This window comes from Mytilus trossulus, chromosome 5 (assembly GCF_036588685.1).
Source record: "Mytilus trossulus isolate FHL-02 chromosome 5, PNRI_Mtr1.1.1.hap1, whole genome shotgun sequence".
NCBI lineage: Eukaryota > Metazoa > Mollusca > Bivalvia > Mytilida > Mytilidae > Mytilus > Mytilus trossulus.
Window position 1 is genome coordinate 82,079,498 of NC_086377.1, and position 18,268 is coordinate 82,097,765.

At 37.4% G+C, this 18,268-nt stretch overlaps 1 protein-coding gene across 1 annotated transcript in view; it reads right to left on the reverse strand.

Annotated features, from left to right (window-relative positions):
• LOC134718375 (uncharacterized) overlaps positions 1 to 14,363 on the reverse strand; it is a 50,078-nt gene extending 35,715 nt beyond the window's left edge. Inside the window, exons 1-2 of the mRNA XM_063580873.1 lie at positions 14,271 to 14,363; positions 12,996 to 13,097 (exon numbers count right to left, since the gene is read on the reverse strand). Coding sequence (XP_063436943.1) covers positions 12,996 to 13,097; positions 14,271 to 14,363 — 195 coding nt within the window. The remainder of the gene's footprint in view (positions 1 to 12,995; positions 13,098 to 14,270) is intronic.
• Between the last annotated feature and the right edge of the window lie 3,905 nt (positions 14,364 to 18,268).

An 18,268-nucleotide genomic window follows, 5' to 3' on the forward strand; every position in this document is an offset into this window, starting at 1 on the left:
ATGATAAGATGATAGTTGTGTAAGTAGAGTAGGATAGGTGTAGGGTGTGTTGGTGGAGTATGATGAGATGGTAGGTGTGTCAGTAATGCAGGATTGGTGTTAGGTGAGTTGGTAGAGTATGATGAGATGGTAGTTGTGTCATTAATGTAGGATTGGTGTAGGGTGTGTTGGTGGTGTATGATAAGAATGTAGTTATATCAGTAGTGTATGATTGGTGTTAGGTGTGTTGGTGGAGTATGATGAGATGGTAGTTGTGTCAGTAGTGTAAGATTGGTGTTATGTGTGTTGCAAGAATATGATGAGATGGTAGTTGTGTCAGTAGTGTAGGATTAGTGTTAGGTGTGTTGGTGCAGTATGATGAAATGGTAGTTGTGTCAGTAGTGTAGGATTGGTGTTAGGTGTGTTGGTGGAGTATGATGAGATGGTAGTTGTGTCAGTAATGTAGAATTGGTGTAAGGTGTGTTGGTGGAGTATGATGAGATAGTAGTTGTGTCAGTAGTGTAAGATTGGTGTTATGTGTGTTGCAAGAATATGATGAGATGGTAGTTGTGTCAGTAGTGTAGGATTAGTGTTAGGTGTGTTGGTGCAGTATGATGAAATGGTAGTTGTGTCAGTAGTGTAGGATTGGTGTTAGGTGTGTTGGTGGAGTATGATGAGATGGTAGTTGTGTCAGTAATGTAGAATTGGTGTAAGGTGTGTTGGTGGAGTATGATGAGATAGTAGTTGTGTCAGTAGTATATGATTGATGTAGGGTGTGTTGGTGGAGTATGATGAGATGGTAGGTGTGTCAGTAGTGTATGATTGGTGTTAGGTGTGTTGGTGCAGTATGATGAGATGGTAGTTGTGTCAGTAGTGTAGGATTGGTGTTATGTGTGTTGGTAGAGTATGATGAGATGGTAGTTGTGTCAGTAGTGTAGGATTGGTGTAAGGTGTGTTGGTGCAGTATGATGAGATGGTAGTTGTGTCAGTAATGTAGGATTGGTGTTAGGTGAGTTGGTAGAGTATGATGAGATGGTAGTTGTGTCAGTAATGTAGGATTGGTGTAGGGTGTGTTGGTGGTGTATGATAAGAATGTATTTATATCAGTAGTGTAGGATTGGTGTTAAGTGTGTTAGTGGAGTATGATAAGATGATAGTTGTGTCAGTAGTGTAGGATAGGTGTAGGGTGTGTTGGTGGAGTATGATGAGATGGTTGTTGTGTCAGTAGTGTAGGATTGGTGTTAGGTGTGTTGGTGGAGTATGATGAGATGGTTGTTGTGTCAGTAGTGTATGATTGGTGTAAGGTGTGTTGGTGGGGTATGATTAGATGGTAGTTGTGTCAGTAGTGTAGGATTGGTGTAGGGTGTGTTGGTGGAGTATGATGAGATGGTAGTTGTGTCAGTAGTATATGATTGATGTAGGGTGTGTTGGTGGAGTATAGTGAGATGGTAGTTGTGTCAGTAGTATATGATTGATGTAGGGTGTGTTGGTGGAGTATAGTGAGATGGTAGTTGTGTCAGTAGTATATGATTGGTGTAGGGTGTGTTGGTGGAGTATGATGAGATGGTAGTTGTGTCAGTAGTATATGATTGATGTAGGGTGTGTTGGTGGAGTATAGTGAGATGGTAGTTGTGTCAGTAGTGTAGGATTGGTGTTAGATGTGTTGGTGGAGTATCATGAGATGGTTGTTGTGTCAGTAGTGTAGGATTGGTGTTAGATGTGTTGGTGGAGTATGATGAGATGGTAGTTGTATCAGTTATGTAGGATTGGTGTTAGGTGTGTTGGTGCAGTATGATGAGATGGTAGTTGTGTCAGTAGTGTAGGATTGGTGTTAGGTGTGTTGGTGCAGTATGATGAGATGGTAGTTGTGTCAGTAGTGTAGGATTGGTGTTATGTGTGTTGTAGAGTATGATGAGATGGTAGTTGTGTCAGTAGTGTAGGATTGGTGTTAGGTGTGTTGGTGCAGTATGATGAGATGGTAGTTGTGTCAGTAGTGTAGGATTGGTGTTAGGTGTGTTGGTGGAGTATGATGAGATGGTAGTTGTGTCAGTAGTGTAGGATTGGTGTAAGGTGTGTTTGTGAAGTATGATGAGATGATAGTTGTGTCAGTAGTGTATGATTGGTGTTAGGTGTGTTGGTGAATTATGAGATGGTAGTTGTGTCAGTAGTGTATGATTGGTGTTAGGTGTGTTGGTGGAGTATGGTGAGATGGTAGTTGTGTCAGTAGTGTAGGATTGGTGTTAAGTGTGTTAGTGGAGTATGATGAGATGGTAGTTGTATCAGTAGTGTAAGATTGGTGTAAGGTGTGTTGGTGGAGTATGCTGAGATGGTAGTTGTGTCAGTAATGTAGGATTGGTGTTAGGTGTGTTGGTGGTGTATGATAAGAATGTAGTTATATCAGTAGTGTAGGATTGGTGTTAAGTGTGTTAGTGGAGTATGATAAGATGATAGTTGTGTAAGTAGAGTAGGATAGGTGTAGGGTGTGTTGGTGGAGTATGATGAGATGGTTGTTGTGTCAGTAGTGTAGGATTGGTGTTATGTGTGTTGGTGGAGTATGATGAGATGGTTGTTGTGTCAGTAGTGTATGATTGGTGTAGAGTGTGTTGGTGGGGTATGATTAGATGGTAGTTGTGTCAGTAGTGTAGGATTGGTGTTAGGTGTGTTGGTAGAGTATGATGAGATGGTAGTTGTGTCAGTAGTGTAGGATTAGTGTAGGGTGTGTTGGTGGAGTATGATGAGATGGTAGTTGTGTCAGTAGTATATGATTGATGTAGGGTGACGTGTGTTGGTGGAGTATGATGAGATGGTAGTTGTGTCAGTAGTATATGATTGATGTAGGGTGTGTTGGTAGAGTATAGTGAGATGGTAGTTGTGTCAGTAGTATATGATTGGTGTAGGGTGTGTTGGTGGAGTATGATGAGATGGTAATTATGTCAGTAATGTAGGATTGGTGTCAGGTGTGTTGGTGGAGTATGATGAGATGGTAGTTGTGTCAGTAGTGTAGGATTGGTGTTAGGTGTGTTGGTAGAGTATGATGAGATGGTAATTATGTCAGTAGTGTAGGATTAGTGTAGGGTGTGTTGGTGGAGTATGATGAGATGGTAGTTGTGTCAGTAGTGTAGGATTGGTGTAGGGTGTGTTGGTGGAGTATAATGAGATTGTAGTTGTGTCAGTAGTGTAGGATTGGTGTTGGGTGTGTTGGTGGAGTATGATGAGATGCTTGTTGTGTCAGTAGTGTAGGATTGGTGTTAGGTGTGTTGGTGGACTATGATGAGATGGTAGTTGTGTCAGTAGTGTAGGATTGATGTTAGGTGTGTTGGTGGAGTATGATGAGATGGTAGTTGTGTCAGTAGTGTAGGATTGGTGTTAGATGTGTTGGTGGAGTATGATGAGATGGTAGGTGTGTCAGTAATGCAGGATTGGTGTTAGGTGAGTTGGTAGAGTATGATGAGATGGTAGTTGTGTCATTAATGTAGGATTGGTGTAGGGTGTGTTGGTGGTGTATGATAAGAATGTAGTTATATCAGTAGTGTATGATTGGTGTTAGGTGTGTTGGTGGAGTATGATGAGATGGTAGTTGTGTCAGTAGTGTAAGATTGGTGTTATGTGTGTTGCAAGAATATGATGAGATGGTAGTTGTGTCAGTAGTGTAGGATTAGTGTTAGGTGTGTTGGTGCAGTATGATGAAATGGTAGTTGTGTCAGTAGTGTAGGATTGGTGTTAGGTGTGTTGGTGGAGTATGATGAGATGGTAGTTGTGTCAGTAATGTAGAATTGGTGTAAGGTGTGTTGGTGGAGTATGATGAGATAGTAGTTGTGTCAGTAGTGTAAGATTGGTGTTATGTGTGTTGCAAGAATATGATGAGATGGTAGTTGTGTCAGTAGTGTAGGATTAGTGTTAGGTGTGTTGGTGCAGTATGATGAAATGGTAGTTGTGTCAGTAGTGTAGGATTGGTGTTAGGTGTGTTGGTGGAGTATGATGAGATGGTAGTTGTGTCAGTAATGTAGAATTGGTGTAAGGTGTGTTGGTGGAGTATGATGAGATAGTAGTTGTGTCAGTAGTATATGATTGATGTAGGGTGTGTTGGTGGAGTATGATGAGATGGTAGGTGTGTCAGTAGTGTATGATTGGTGTTAGGTGTGTTGGTGCAGTATGATGAGATGGTAGTTGTGTCAGTAGTGTAGGATTGGTGTTATGTGTGTTGGTAGAGTATGATGAGATGGTAGTTGTGTCAGTAGTGTAGGATTGGTGTAAGGTGTGTTGGTGCAGTATGATGAGATGGTAGTTGTGTCAGTAATGTAGGATTGGTGTTAGGTGAGTTGGTAGAGTATGATGAGATGGTAGTTGTGTCAGTAATGTAGGATTGGTGTAGGGTGTGTTGGTGGTGTATGATAAGAATGTATTTATATCAGTAGTGTAGGATTGGTGTTAAGTGTGTTAGTGGAGTATGATAAGATGATAGTTGTGTCAGTAGTGTAGGATAGGTGTAGGGTGTGTTGGTGGAGTATGATGAGATGGTTGTTGTGTCAGTAGTGTAGGATTGGTGTTAGGTGTGTTGGTGGAGTATGATGAGATGGTTGTTGTGTCAGTAGTGTATGATTGGTGTAAGGTGTGTTGGTGGGGTATGATTAGATGGTAGTTGTGTCAGTAGTGTAGGATTGGTGTAGGGTGTGTTGGTGGAGTATGATGAGATGGTAGTTGTGTCAGTAGTATATGATTGATGTAGGGTGTGTTGGTGGAGTATAGTGAGATGGTAGTTGTGTCAGTAGTATATGATTGATGTAGGGTGTGTTGGTGGAGTATAGTGAGATGGTAGTTGTGTCAGTAGTATATGATTGGTGTAGGGTGTGTTGGTGGAGTATGATGAGATGGTAGTTGTGTCAGTAGTATATGATTGATGTAGGGTGTGTTGGTGGAGTATAGTGAGATGGTAGTTGTGTCAGTAGTGTAGGATTGGTGTTAGATGTGTTGGTGGAGTATCATGAGATGGTTGTTGTGTCAGTAGTGTAGGATTGGTGTTAGATGTGTTGGTGGAGTATGATGAGATGGTAGTTGTATCAGTTATGTAGGATTGGTGTTAGGTGTGTTGGTGCAGTATGATGAGATGGTAGTTGTGTCAGTAGTGTAGGATTGGTGTTAGGTGTGTTGGTGCAGTATGATGAGATGGTAGTTGTGTCAGTAGTGTAGGATTGGTGTTATGTGTGTTGTAGAGTATGATGAGATGGTAGTTGTGTCAGTAGTGTAGGATTGGTGTTAGGTGTGTTGGTGGAGTATGATGAGATAGTAGTTGTGTCAGTAGTGTAAGATTGGTGTTATGTGTGTTGCAAGAATATGATGAGATGGTAGTTGTGTCAGTAGTGTAGGATTAGTGTTAGGTGTGTTGGTGCAGTATGATGAAATGGTAGTTGTGTCAGTAGTGTAGGATTGGTGTTAGGTGTGTTGGTGGAGTATGATGAGATGGTAGTTGTGTCAGTAATGTAGAATTGGTGTAAGGTGTGTTGGTGGAGTATGATGAGATAGTAGTTGTGTCAGTAGTATATGATTGATGTAGGGTGTGTTGGTGGAGTATGATGAGATGGTAGGTGTGTCAGTAGTGTATGATTGGTGTTAGGTGTGTTGGTGCAGTATGATGAGATGGTAGTTGTGTCAGTAGTGTAGGATTGGTGTTATGTGTGTTGGTAGAGTATGATGAGATGGTAGTTGTGTCAGTAGTGTAGGATTGGTGTAAGGTGTGTTGGTGCAGTATGATGAGATGGTAGTTGTGTCAGTAATGTAGGATTGGTGTTAGGTGAGTTGGTAGAGTATGATGAGATGGTAGTTGTGTCAGTAATGTAGGATTGGTGTAGGGTGTGTTGGTGGTGTATGATAAGAATGTATTTATATCAGTAGTGTAGGATTGGTGTTAAGTGTGTTAGTGGAGTATGATAAGATGATAGTTGTGTCAGTAGTGTAGGATAGGTGTAGGGTGTGTTGGTGGAGTATGATGAGATGGTTGTTGTGTCAGTAGTGTAGGATTGGTGTTAGGTGTGTTGGTGGAGTATGATGAGATGGTTGTTGTGTCAGTAGTGTATGATTGGTGTAAGGTGTGTTGGTGGGGTATGATTAGATGGTAGTTGTGTCAGTAGTGTAGGATTGGTGTAGGGTGTGTTGGTGGAGTATGATGAGATGGTAGTTGTGTCAGTAGTATATGATTGATGTAGGGTGTGTTGGTGGAGTATAGTGAGATGGTAGTTGTGTCAGTAGTATATGATTGATGTAGGGTGTGTTGGTGGAGTATAGTGAGATGGTAGTTGTGTCAGTAGTATATGATTGGTGTAGGGTGTGTTGGTGGAGTATGATGAGATGGTAGTTGTGTCAGTAGTATATGATTGATGTAGGGTGTGTTGGTGGAGTATAGTGAGATGGTAGTTGTGTCAGTAGTGTAGGATTGGTGTTAGATGTGTTGGTGGAGTATCATGAGATGGTTGTTGTGTCAGTAGTGTAGGATTGGTGTTAGATGTGTTGGTGGAGTATGATGAGATGGTAGTTGTATCAGTTATGTAGGATTGGTGTTAGGTGTGTTGGTGCAGTATGATGAGATGGTAGTTGTGTCAGTAGTGTAGGATTGGTGTTAGGTGTGTTGGTGCAGTATGATGAGATGGTAGTTGTGTCAGTAGTGTAGGATTGGTGTTATGTGTGTTGTAGAGTATGATGAGATGGTAGTTGTGTCAGTAGTGTAGGATTGGTGTTAGGTGTGTTGGTGCAGTATGATGAGATGGTAGTTGTGTCAGTAGTGTAGGATTGGTGTTAGGTGTGTTGGTGGAGTATGATGAGATGGTAGTTGTGTCAGTAGTGTAGGATTGGTGTAAGGTGTGTTTGTGAAGTATGATGAGATGATAGTTGTGTCAGTAGTGTATGATTGGTGTTAGGTGTGTTGGTGAATTATGAGATGGTAGTTGTGTCAGTAGTGTATGATTGGTGTTAGGTGTGTTGGTGGAGTATGGTGAGATGGTAGTTGTGTCAGTAGTGTAGGATTGGTGTTAAGTGTGTTAGTGGAGTATGATGAGATGGTAGTTGTATCAGTAGTGTAAGATTGGTGTAAGGTGTGTTGGTGGAGTATGCTGAGATGGTAGTTGTGTCAGTAATGTAGGATTGGTGTTAGGTGTGTTGGTGGTGTATGATAAGAATGTAGTTATATCAGTAGTGTAGGATTGGTGTTAAGTGTGTTAGTGGAGTATGATAAGATGATAGTTGTGTAAGTAGAGTAGGATAGGTGTAGGGTGTGTTGGTGGAGTATGATGAGATGGTTGTTGTGTCAGTAGTGTAGGATTGGTGTTATGTGTGTTGGTGGAGTATGATGAGATGGTTGTTGTGTCAGTAGTGTATGATTGGTGTAGAGTGTGTTGGTGGGGTATGATTAGATGGTAGTTGTGTCAGTAGTGTAGGATTGGTGTTAGGTGTGTTGGTAGAGTATGATGAGATGGTAGTTGTGTCAGTAGTGTAGGATTAGTGTAGGGTGTGTTGGTGGAGTATGATGAGATGGTAGTTGTGTCAGTAGTATATGATTGATGTAGGGTGACGTGTGTTGGTGGAGTATGATGAGATGGTAGTTGTGTCAGTAGTATATGATTGATGTAGGGTGTGTTGGTAGAGTATAGTGAGATGGTAGTTGTGTCAGTAGTATATGATTGGTGTAGGGTGTGTTGGTGGAGTATGATGAGATGGTAATTATGTCAGTAGTGTAGGATTGGTGTCAGGTGTGTTGGTGGAGTATGATGAGATGGTAGTTGTGTCAGTAGTGTAGGATTGGTGTTAGGTGTGTTGGTAGAGTATGATGAGATGGTAATTATGTCAGTAGTGTAGGATTAGTGTAGGGTGTGTTGGTGGAGTATGATGAGATGGTAGTTGTGTCAGTAGTGTAGGATTGGTGTAGGGTGTGTTGGTGGAGTATAATGAGATTGTAGTTGTGTCAGTAGTGTAGGATTGGTGTTGGGTGTGTTGGTGGAGTATGATGAGATGGTAGTTGTGTCAGTAATGTAGGATTGGTGTTAGGTGTGTTGGTGGTGTATGATAAGAATGTAGTTATATCAGTAGTGTAGGATTGGTGTTAAGTGTGTTAGTGGAGTATGATAAGATGATAGTTGTGTCAGTAGTGTAGGATTAGTGTAGGGTGTATTGGTGGAGTATGATGAGATGGTAGTTGTGTCAGTAGTGTAGGATTGGTGTAGGGTGTGTTGGTGGAGTATAATGAGATTGTAGTTGTGTCAGTAGTGTAGGATTGGTGTTGGGTGTGTTGGTAGAGTATGATGAGATGGTAGTTGTGTCAGTAATGTAGAATTGGTGTAAGGTGTGTTGGTGGGGTATGATTAGATGGTAGTTGTGTCAGTAGTGTAGGATTGGTGTTATGTGTGTTGGTAGAGTATGATGAGATGGTAGTTGTGTCAGTAGTGTAGGATTGGTGTAAGGTGTGTTGGTAGAGTATGATGAGATGGTAGTTGTGTCAGTAGTGTAGGATTAGTGTAGGGTGTGTTGGTGGAGTATGATGAGATGGTAGTTGTGTCAGTAGTATATGATTGATGTAGGGTGACGTGTGTTGGTGGAGTATGATGAGATGGTAGTTGTGTCAGTAGTATATGATTGATGTAGGGTGTGTTGGTAGAGTATAGTGAGATGGTAGTTGTGTCAGTAGTATATGATTGGTGTAGGGTGTGTTGGTGGAGTATGATGAGATGGTAATTATGTCAGTAGTGTAGGATTGGTGTCAGGTGTGTTGGTGGAGTATGATGAGATGGTAGTTGTGTCAGTAGTGTAGGATTGGTGTTAGGTGTGTTGGTAGAGTATGATGAGATGGTAATTATGTCAGTAGTGTAGGATTAGTGTAGGGTGTGTTGGTGGAGTATGATGAGATGGTAGTTGTGTCAGTAGTGTAGGATTGGTGTAGGGTGTGTTGGTGGAGTATAATGAGATTGTAGTTGTGTCAGTAGTGTAGGATTGGTGTTGGGTGTGTTGGTGGAGTATGATGAGATGGTAGTTGTGTCAGTAATGTAGGATTGGTGTTAGGTGTGTTGGTGGTGTATGATAAGAATGTAGTTATATCAGTAGTGTAGGATTGGTGTTAAGTGTGTTAGTGGAGTATGATAAGATGATAGTTGTGTCAGTAGTGTAGGATTAGTGTAGGGTGTATTGGTGGAGTATGATGAGATGGTAGTTGTGTCAGTAGTGTAGGATTGGTGTAGGGTGTGTTGGTGGAGTATAATGAGATTGTAGTTGTGTCAGTAGTGTAGGATTGGTGTTGGGTGTGTTGGTAGAGTATGATGAGATGGTAGTTGTGTCAGTAATGTAGAATTGGTGTAAGGTGTGTTGGTGGGGTATGATTAGATGGTAGTTGTGTAAGTAGAGTAGGATAGGTGTAGGGTGTGTTGGTGGAGTATGATGAGATGGTTGTTGTGTCAGTAGTGTAGGATTGGTGTTATGTGTGTTGGTGGAGTATGATGAGATGGTTGTTGTGTCGGTAGTGTATGATTGGTGTAGGGTGTGTTGGTGGGGTATGATTAGATGGTAGTTGTGTCAGTAGTGTAGGATTGGTGTTAGGTGTGTTGGTAGAGTATGATGAGATGGTAGTTGTGTCAGTAGTGTAGGATTAGTGTAGGGTGTGTTGGTGGAGTATGATGAGATGGTAGTTGTGTCAGTAGTATATGATTGATGTAGGGTGTGTTGGTAGAGTATAGTGAGATGGTAGTTGTGTCAGTAGTATATGATTGGTGTAGGGTGTGTTGGTGGAGTATGATGAGATGGTAATTATGTCAGTAGTGTAGGATTGGTGTTAGGTGTGTTGGTGGAGTATGATGAGATGGTTGTTGTGTCAGTAGTGTAGGATTAGTGTTAGGTGTTTTGGCAAATTATGATGAGATGGTAGTTGTGTCAGTAGTGTAGGATTGGTGTTAGGTGTGTTGGTGGAGTATAGTGAGATGGTAGTTGTGTCAGTAGTATATGATTGATGTAGGGTGTGTTGGTGGAGTTTGATGAGATGGTAGTTGTGTCAGTAGTGTAGGATTAGTTTTAGGTGTGTTGGTGGAGTATGATGAGATGGTAGTTGTGTCAGTAGTGTAGGATTGGTGTAGGGTGTCTTGGTGGAGTATAGTGAGATGGTTGTTGTGTCAGTAGTATATGAGTGGTGTAGGGTGTGTTGGTGGAGTATGATGAGATGGTAGTTGTGTCGGTAGTGTAGGATTAGTGTTAGGTGTGTTGGTGGAGTATGATGAGATGGTAGTTGTGTCAGTAGTATATGATTGGTGTAGGGTGTGTTGGTGGAGTATGATGAGATGGTAGTTGTGTCAGTAGTGTAGGATTGGTGTTAGGTGTGTTGGTGGAGAATGATGAGATGGTAGTTGTGTCAGTAGTTTAGGATTGGTGTAGGGTGTGTTCTTCCATACAACAAATATAGTTGACCTATTGCTTATAGTTTAAGAAAAACAGACCAAAACACAAAAACTTAACACTGAGCAATGAACCCTGAAAATGAGGTCAAGGTCATAAAATATTTCCATACACCAAATATAGTTGACCTATTGTATATAGTATTAGAAAAAAAGACCAAAACTCAAAAACTTAACTTGTCGTTCATTTTTTTTATATAAATAAGGCCGTTAGTTTTCTTGTTTGAATTGTTTTACATTGTCTTATCAGGGCCTTTTATAGCTGACTATGCAGTATGGGCTTTGCTCATTGTTGAAGGCCATACAATTAATGTCTGTGTCATTTTGGTCTCTTGTGGACAGTTGTCTCATTGGCAATCATACCACATCTTCTTTTTTATATTTGACCATTAAACCATGACTATGAGGTCAAGGTCAGTTGACACCTGCCAGCTAGACATGTACACTTTACAATCATTCCATGCACCAAATATAGTAGACCTATTGCATACAGTATAAGAAAAACAGACCAAAACACAAACACTTAACTATAACCACTGAACCATAAAAATGAGGTCAAGGTCAGATGACACCTGCCAGTTGGACATGTACACCTTACAGTCCTTCCATACACCGAATTTACAAGACCTATTGCTAATAGTATCTGAGATATGGACTTGACCACCAAAACTTAACCTTGTTCACGGATTCATGAAATGAGGTCGAGGTCAAGTGAAAACTGTCTGACAGGCATGAGGACCTTGCAAGGTACGCACATACCAAATATAGTTATACTTTTACTTATAAAAGAGAATTTGACATTACAAAAAAAAAAAAAAAATCGAAGTTTTCACTGAACCATGAAAATGAGGTCAAGGACATTGGACATGTGACTGGCGGAAACTTCGTAACATGAGGCATCCATATACAAAGTATGAAGCATCCAGGTCTTCCACCTTCTAAAATATAAAGCTTTTAAGAAGTTAGCTAATGCCGCCGCCAATGCTTGATCACTATCCCTATGCCGAGCTTTCTGAGATTAAAGTCGCAGGCTCGACAAAAAACAATCAGTTTTAACGGAACCCAGTGTCTGGCCTACTTTTGCTGTTAATCGCAGACTCAACAAAAATGAGGAAAAACATCAATAAAAATTTCCCTCTTGATACTGTCTTTTGATTGAAAGAAGCTTCCAAGTTTGGTAAAAAATCCAGGATAGTTTATGAATCTAATAACTGCAGACTGTATGTAATGTTAACTGGAAGAAAAACTAAGTCCATTTATAAGTAAAATGCGGAAAAAGTGATTTTTTTTTTTACAAAATTTACTTCTGAATAATATTATATGATCAGAAACAAGCTTTTGTCTAAGTTTGGTAGAAATCCAGGATAGTTTAAGAACATTATAAAAATTTTAAAAACTTAAACCACAGAGTGAATGTTTTGTTTCTGGCCAAGAAACTAAGTCCATTTATAAGTAAAATACGGAAAAGTGGAAATTCATTTTTACAAAATTTTCTTCTTGATACTATCTTATGATCATAAACAAGCTTCTGTCCAAGTTTGGTACAAATCAAGGATAGTTTATGAAAGTTATTAAAATTTTAAAAACTTTAACCACAGAGTGAATGTAATGTTTCCTCGCAGAAAAACTAAGTCCATTTATAAGTAAAATACGGAAAAAATGGAATTTAATTTTTACAAAATTTACTTCTGGATACTTTCTTATGATCATAAACAAGCTTCTGTCCAATGTTGGTAGAAATTCAGTATAGTTTAAGAAAGTTATTAAAATTTCAAAAACTTTAACCACAGAGTGAATATTTGTGGACGCCGCCGCCGATGACATGTAGGATCGCTTAAGTCTCGCTTTTTCGACTAAAGTCGAAGGCTCAACAAAAATGGGGTCACCATTCATTTACGCTCACAATCTGCCTTGGAAAGAAGCATACATTTTTGTTAATGTCCTTTTTTTCTGTTGACCTAATAGGGGAAATAGTTGTTATATCGAAATAAAGAACTAAATTACAGAAATCGCTTAAATTTTACAGATATTTAGTTTATGTACAGCGTTTTCGAAAACAACAATATAAAATATATGAGTTAAAAAAGATATTTCAATTTTAATGCCAAAAATGGCATTTTTGCACCAAAGGGAGATAATTTGGAGCTTTTTCAATGATATCTACATTTTAAAAGTCACCTGAGGACAACATGAATTGATTTTTTGGAATGATTCTTGTACCATAATGGTAAAGTAATAACTACTTAAGGTAATAAATGAAATTTGTAATGAAAAATTGTTTAATTTTTTTCTAAAAATCTTATACCCGCGAGCCTCCATAAGAACACTGTTTATTCATTAAGTGTCTTAATAAAAAGGATTTTCCCTCCATGTAAAAGTTAAGCACAGACTGATTTCTTCATATTTAGTTTAACCTGTTTATTATACAGGTATTTTATCATAAACTTAAAAGTTGTACTTTATTATATTTTATCTGCAGCTGTTTATCCTCAACTATGGTATTTGTATTTATATTGTATTTGTGCTTTCTCTGTTGACTTGTATTTAGTTTTTAGAAAATAAAATATCTATCTATCTAATAAGAATAAAACTGAATGTTACCTCCAATGATTTCACCCAAGGACTGCATCCTTGATCTGTTAACCATTTTGTTACATCAATCCGTCCCCTCTCAGCAGCCCAATGTAAAGCTGTTAGTCCAAACTATAACAATATAAAAATATAAACATGTTAATGGTGTGTGATAACAAAATCAAGATAGGAGTCAAACAATTTACCAAATGTAAGAAATATAACATCAGGTAAGAAAATATCCAATTATATCAGTGTATAAACTATTAAATGGTATATTAAGATATATAAATTCAATGTATATTTTTTCTGATTCAGTGAAACAAAACAGGTAAAAAAATAATAAACTCTTAATTATATAATTGTAACAAGTCAAATAATAGCAACCCTCACTTTATATAATTCACAAGTATTTGTTGTCCATTTAACATGCATGATTTACAACATGATTTTATGTTGATTCAGTAGAATGATCAAAGTTGAAAAAAAAAACTTTTTTCAAGAAACATTAAAACGAGTAATATTTTCTGATTCAGCACAATGAGACAAGAAAAATAAGACCCCACTTTATATAATTCTGTCAAGTATTTGTTATTTTTAACAGATGTTTTACATAAGATCTGTAGAATTAACATTATCTGACTAAAGATGTTAACACAACTTATTCTCTTTAACTTCTCATTAAAATCAAATGTTTACAAAATAATTTTTCTTCAGGAAACAAAATAAAACCTTAACGATCTGATTCAGTTCTGTGTTACGAATAAAATGAGCCCCACTTTATATAATTCTAACAAATATGTGTTGTTCATTAAACCTGTCTGATTAACAACATGATTTTGTGTAGATTCTGTAACAATGATTAAGAAGAATGACAAAAGTGAAAAAAAAAACTTTTTTTCAAGAAACATTAAAACGAGTTATATTTTCTGATTCAGTACGAAGAGACAAGAAAAATAAGACCCCACTTTATATAATTCTGTCAAGTATTTGTTATTTTTAAAAGATGTTTTACATTAAATTTGTAGAATTAACATTATCCAACTAAAGATGTTAACACAACTTTTTCTCATCAACTTCTCATTAAAATCAGATGTTAACAAAATTATTTTTTGTCAAGAAACAAAATAAAACCTTTACTATCTGATTCAGTTCTGTGTTACGACTATAAAATGAGACCCCACTTTATATAATTCTAACAAATATTTGTTGTCCATTAAACCTGTCTGATTAACAACATGATTTTGTGTAGATTCTGTATAAAGTGGTGTTTTGTCAGAGTAAGGTGATTATATCTATCATTACCCTGTCTGTAGTGTCTAACTGACTGCCGTGAGTGACCAGGTAAGTCACCACCTCCAGGTGTCCTTCCCCAGCCGCAAACATTAATGGTGTCATTCTCCACTGTAATATCAACATATAACCAGTCAGGGGCATTACTTAAACAAGTAACAATTAAAATTACCTATACAAGTAATGTTGAAAACGAGGCTAATTTAAATATAACTTATATAAGTTATTTTACTGAATATTATTTTTATAGGTGTCCAAGAATACAGATTTTACTAGCTTTAAATAATTTTCACAGTTATCTGGTTATTTTTCCCTTGATATATAAAAACTAATTCTTCAGAAACACTAATTAACTTTCCGACGCACTTATCTTTCATACCAACGCTTCTTGGTCAAAGATTGGTCTCTTGGGACTATTAAATTATCATTTTCCTCTAAAATCTTGAAGGTAGGCTGATATAAATAGATAGATACTTGTGAATTAATAAAGACCTGAAGTTATTTATAATTTGTAACCTAAATCAAATACATATGTGCCTTAGATAAGTGTAATTGCTATTTTTATCAAAAATGTTTAAAATAACTTATTCAAGTAATATTTTTGTCATTATTTTCAAAGTAGCCCTTTATCTCTATACCCCTCTCAAATCTGATAAATTCTTTATTTTATGATATAAAATGTTGTTTAAAATCATGAAAACTTCATTTAGTCTATGTTTCTATTGAAAATTAAAATAACTCTATTAAGTAATTTTATCATTTTTAAAATAAAAAATTACTTATATAAGCAATTAAAAAAAAAACTTATTTAAGTAACGCCCCTGACTGATAACAGACATCAAAACTTGTGTCATAAACTTGACAATGTTGTGAAATAAATATAACAAAATATATATCACATGAATCAGTGGACAAAACTGAATAAAATGACCAGTCACACTTTTATTTATATTCTACATAAACAACAAATAAACAACATGTTTTATTGTGAGATGTCAGAACTTGCATCAGAACTGTTAGGTTAAAAAAATTCAAGAAACATTAAAACGAGTGATATTTTCTGATTCAGTGCGAAGAGACAAGAAAAATAAGACCCCACTTTATAAAATTCTGTCAAGTATTTGTTGTTTTTAAAAGATGTTTTACATTAGATCTGTAGAATTAACATTATCTAACTAAAGAAGTTAACACGACTCGTTCTCATCAACTTCTCATTCAAATCAGATGTTTACAAAATAATTTTTCATCAGGAAACAAAATAAAACCGTAACGATCTGATTCAGTTCTGTGTTACGAATAAAATGAGACCCCACTTTTTATAATTCTAACAAATATGTGTTGTCCATTAAACCTGTCTGATTAACAGTATTTTGTGTCTTTTCAAAATATTGATCAAAGCTTAGAAATTATTTAGTGGTATTTCCGTGTAAAATGTTGGGTGTCTACCAGCTGCTACATATCATATGAGTTGTTGTGTATAAGGGTAATATAGCAATGGTGTATGTTTGTGGTGAGTATAAGGGTAATATAGCAATGGTGTATGTTTGTGGTGAGTATAAAGGTAATATAGCAATGGTGTATGTTTGTGGTGAGTATAAGGGTAATATAGCAACGGTGTATGTTTGTGGTGACTATAAGGGTAATCTAGCAATGTTGTATGTTTGTGGTGAGTATAAGGGTAATATAGCAATGGTGTATGTTTGTGGTGAGTATAAGGGTAATATAGCAATGGTGTATGTTTGTGGTGTGTATAAGGGTAATATAACAATGGTGTATGTTTGTGGTGAGTATAAGGGTAATATAGCAATGGTGTATGTTTGTGGTGACTATAAGGGTAATATAGCAATGGTGTATGTTTGTGGTGAGTATAAGGGTAATATAACAATGGTGTATGTTTGTGGTGAGTATAAGGGTAATATAGCAATGGTGTATGTTTGTGGTGACTATAAGGGTAATATAGCAATGGTGTATGTTTGTGGTGTGTATAAGGGTAATATAGCAATGGTGTATGTTTGTGGTGTGTATAAGGGTAATATAGCAATGGTGTATGTTTGTGGTGAGTATAAGGGTAATATAGCAATGGTGTATGTGTGTGGTGAGTTTAAGGGTAATATAACAATGGTGTATGTTTGTGGTGAGTATAAGGGTAATATAGCAATGGTGTATGTTTGTGGTGAGTATAAGTAAAGAACTGCAATAAGCAATGTTTATTTTTTTCAAGTTTGCATTGCCTATAAGTGTGATCTGTAACTTGTTTGTGATGAGTGTAATAATGTCATTGCTATGTCACATGTTGGTGTTGAGTATAAGAGTGTCATTGTTATGTCACATGTTGGTGTTGAGTATAAGAGTGTCATTGCTACGTCACATGTTGGTGTTGAGTATAAGAGTGTCATTGATATGTCACATGTTGGTGTTGAGTATAAGAGTGTCATTGATATGTCACATGTTGGTGTTGAGTATAAGAGTGTCATTGCTGTGTCACATGTTGGTGTTGAGTATAAGAATGTCATTGATATGTCACATATTAGTGTTGAGTATAAGAGTGTAATTGCTATGTCACATGTTGGTGTTGAGTATAAGAGTGTCATTGCTATGTCACATGTTGGTGTTGAGTTTAAGAGTGACATTATGTAGGTGTCACATGTCATGTTTAGTACAGGAGAGGTAAATGCATGGTGTATGATCAGGTGTCACATGTCATGTTCAGTAAAGGAGTGGTAAATGATTGTTGTATAATCAGGTGTTACATATCATGTTTAGTACTGTAGTGATAAATGTATGTGCTATGATCAGGTGTCACATGTCATGTTCAGTACAGGAGTGGTAAATGAATGTTGTATAATCAGGTGTTACATATCATGTTCAGTACAGGAGTGGTTAATGAATGTTGTATGATCAGGTGTTACATATCATGTTCAGTACTGGAGTGGTAAATGAAAGTTGTATGATCAGGTGTGACATATCATGTTCAGTACAGGAGTGGTTAATGAAAGTTGTATGATCAGGTGTGACATATCATGTTCAGTACAGGAGTGGTTAATGAAAGTTGTATGATCAGGTGTGACATATCATGTTCAGTACAGGAGTGGTAAATGAAAGTTGTATGATCAGGTGTGACATATCATGTTCAGTACAGGAGTGGTTAATGAATGTTGTATGATCAGGTGTGACATGTCATGTTCAGTACTGGAGTGGTAAATGAATGTTGTATGATCAGGTGTCACGTGTCATGTTCAGTACAGGAGTGGTAAATGAATGATGTATTATCAGGTGTCACATGTCATGTTCAGTACAAGATTGGTAAATGAAAGTTGTATAATCAGGTGTTTCATATCATGTACAGTACTGGAGTGGTAAATGAAAGTTGTATGATCAGGTGTCACATGTCATGTTCAGTACAGGAGTGGTTAATGAATGTTGTATAGTCAGGTGTTACATGTCATGTTTAGTACTGGAGTGGTTAATGAATGTTGTATGATCAGGTGTTACATATCATGTTCAGTACAGGAGTGGTAAATGTATGTTGTATGATCAGGTGTCACATGTCATGTTCAGTACACGAGTGGTAAATGAAAGTTGTATGATCAGGTGTTACATGTCATGTTCAGTACAGGAGTGGTTAATGAATGTTGTATGATCAGGTGTTACATATCATGTTCAGTACACGAGTGGTAAATGAAAGTTGTATGATCAGGTGTGACATGTCATGTTCAGTACAGGAGTGGTAAATGAAAGTTGTATAGTCAGGTGTTACATATCATGTTTAGTACTGGAGTGGTAAATGTATGTGCTATGATCAGGTGTCACATGTCATGTTCAGTACTGGAGTGGTAAATGAAAGTTGTATGATCAGGTGTGACATGTCATGTTCAGTACAGGAGTGGTTAATGAATGTTGTATGATCAGGTGTCACATGTCATGTTCAGTACAGGAGTGGTAAATGAATGTTGTATGATCAGGTGTTACATGTCATGTTCAGTACTGGAGTGGTAAATGAAAGTTGTATG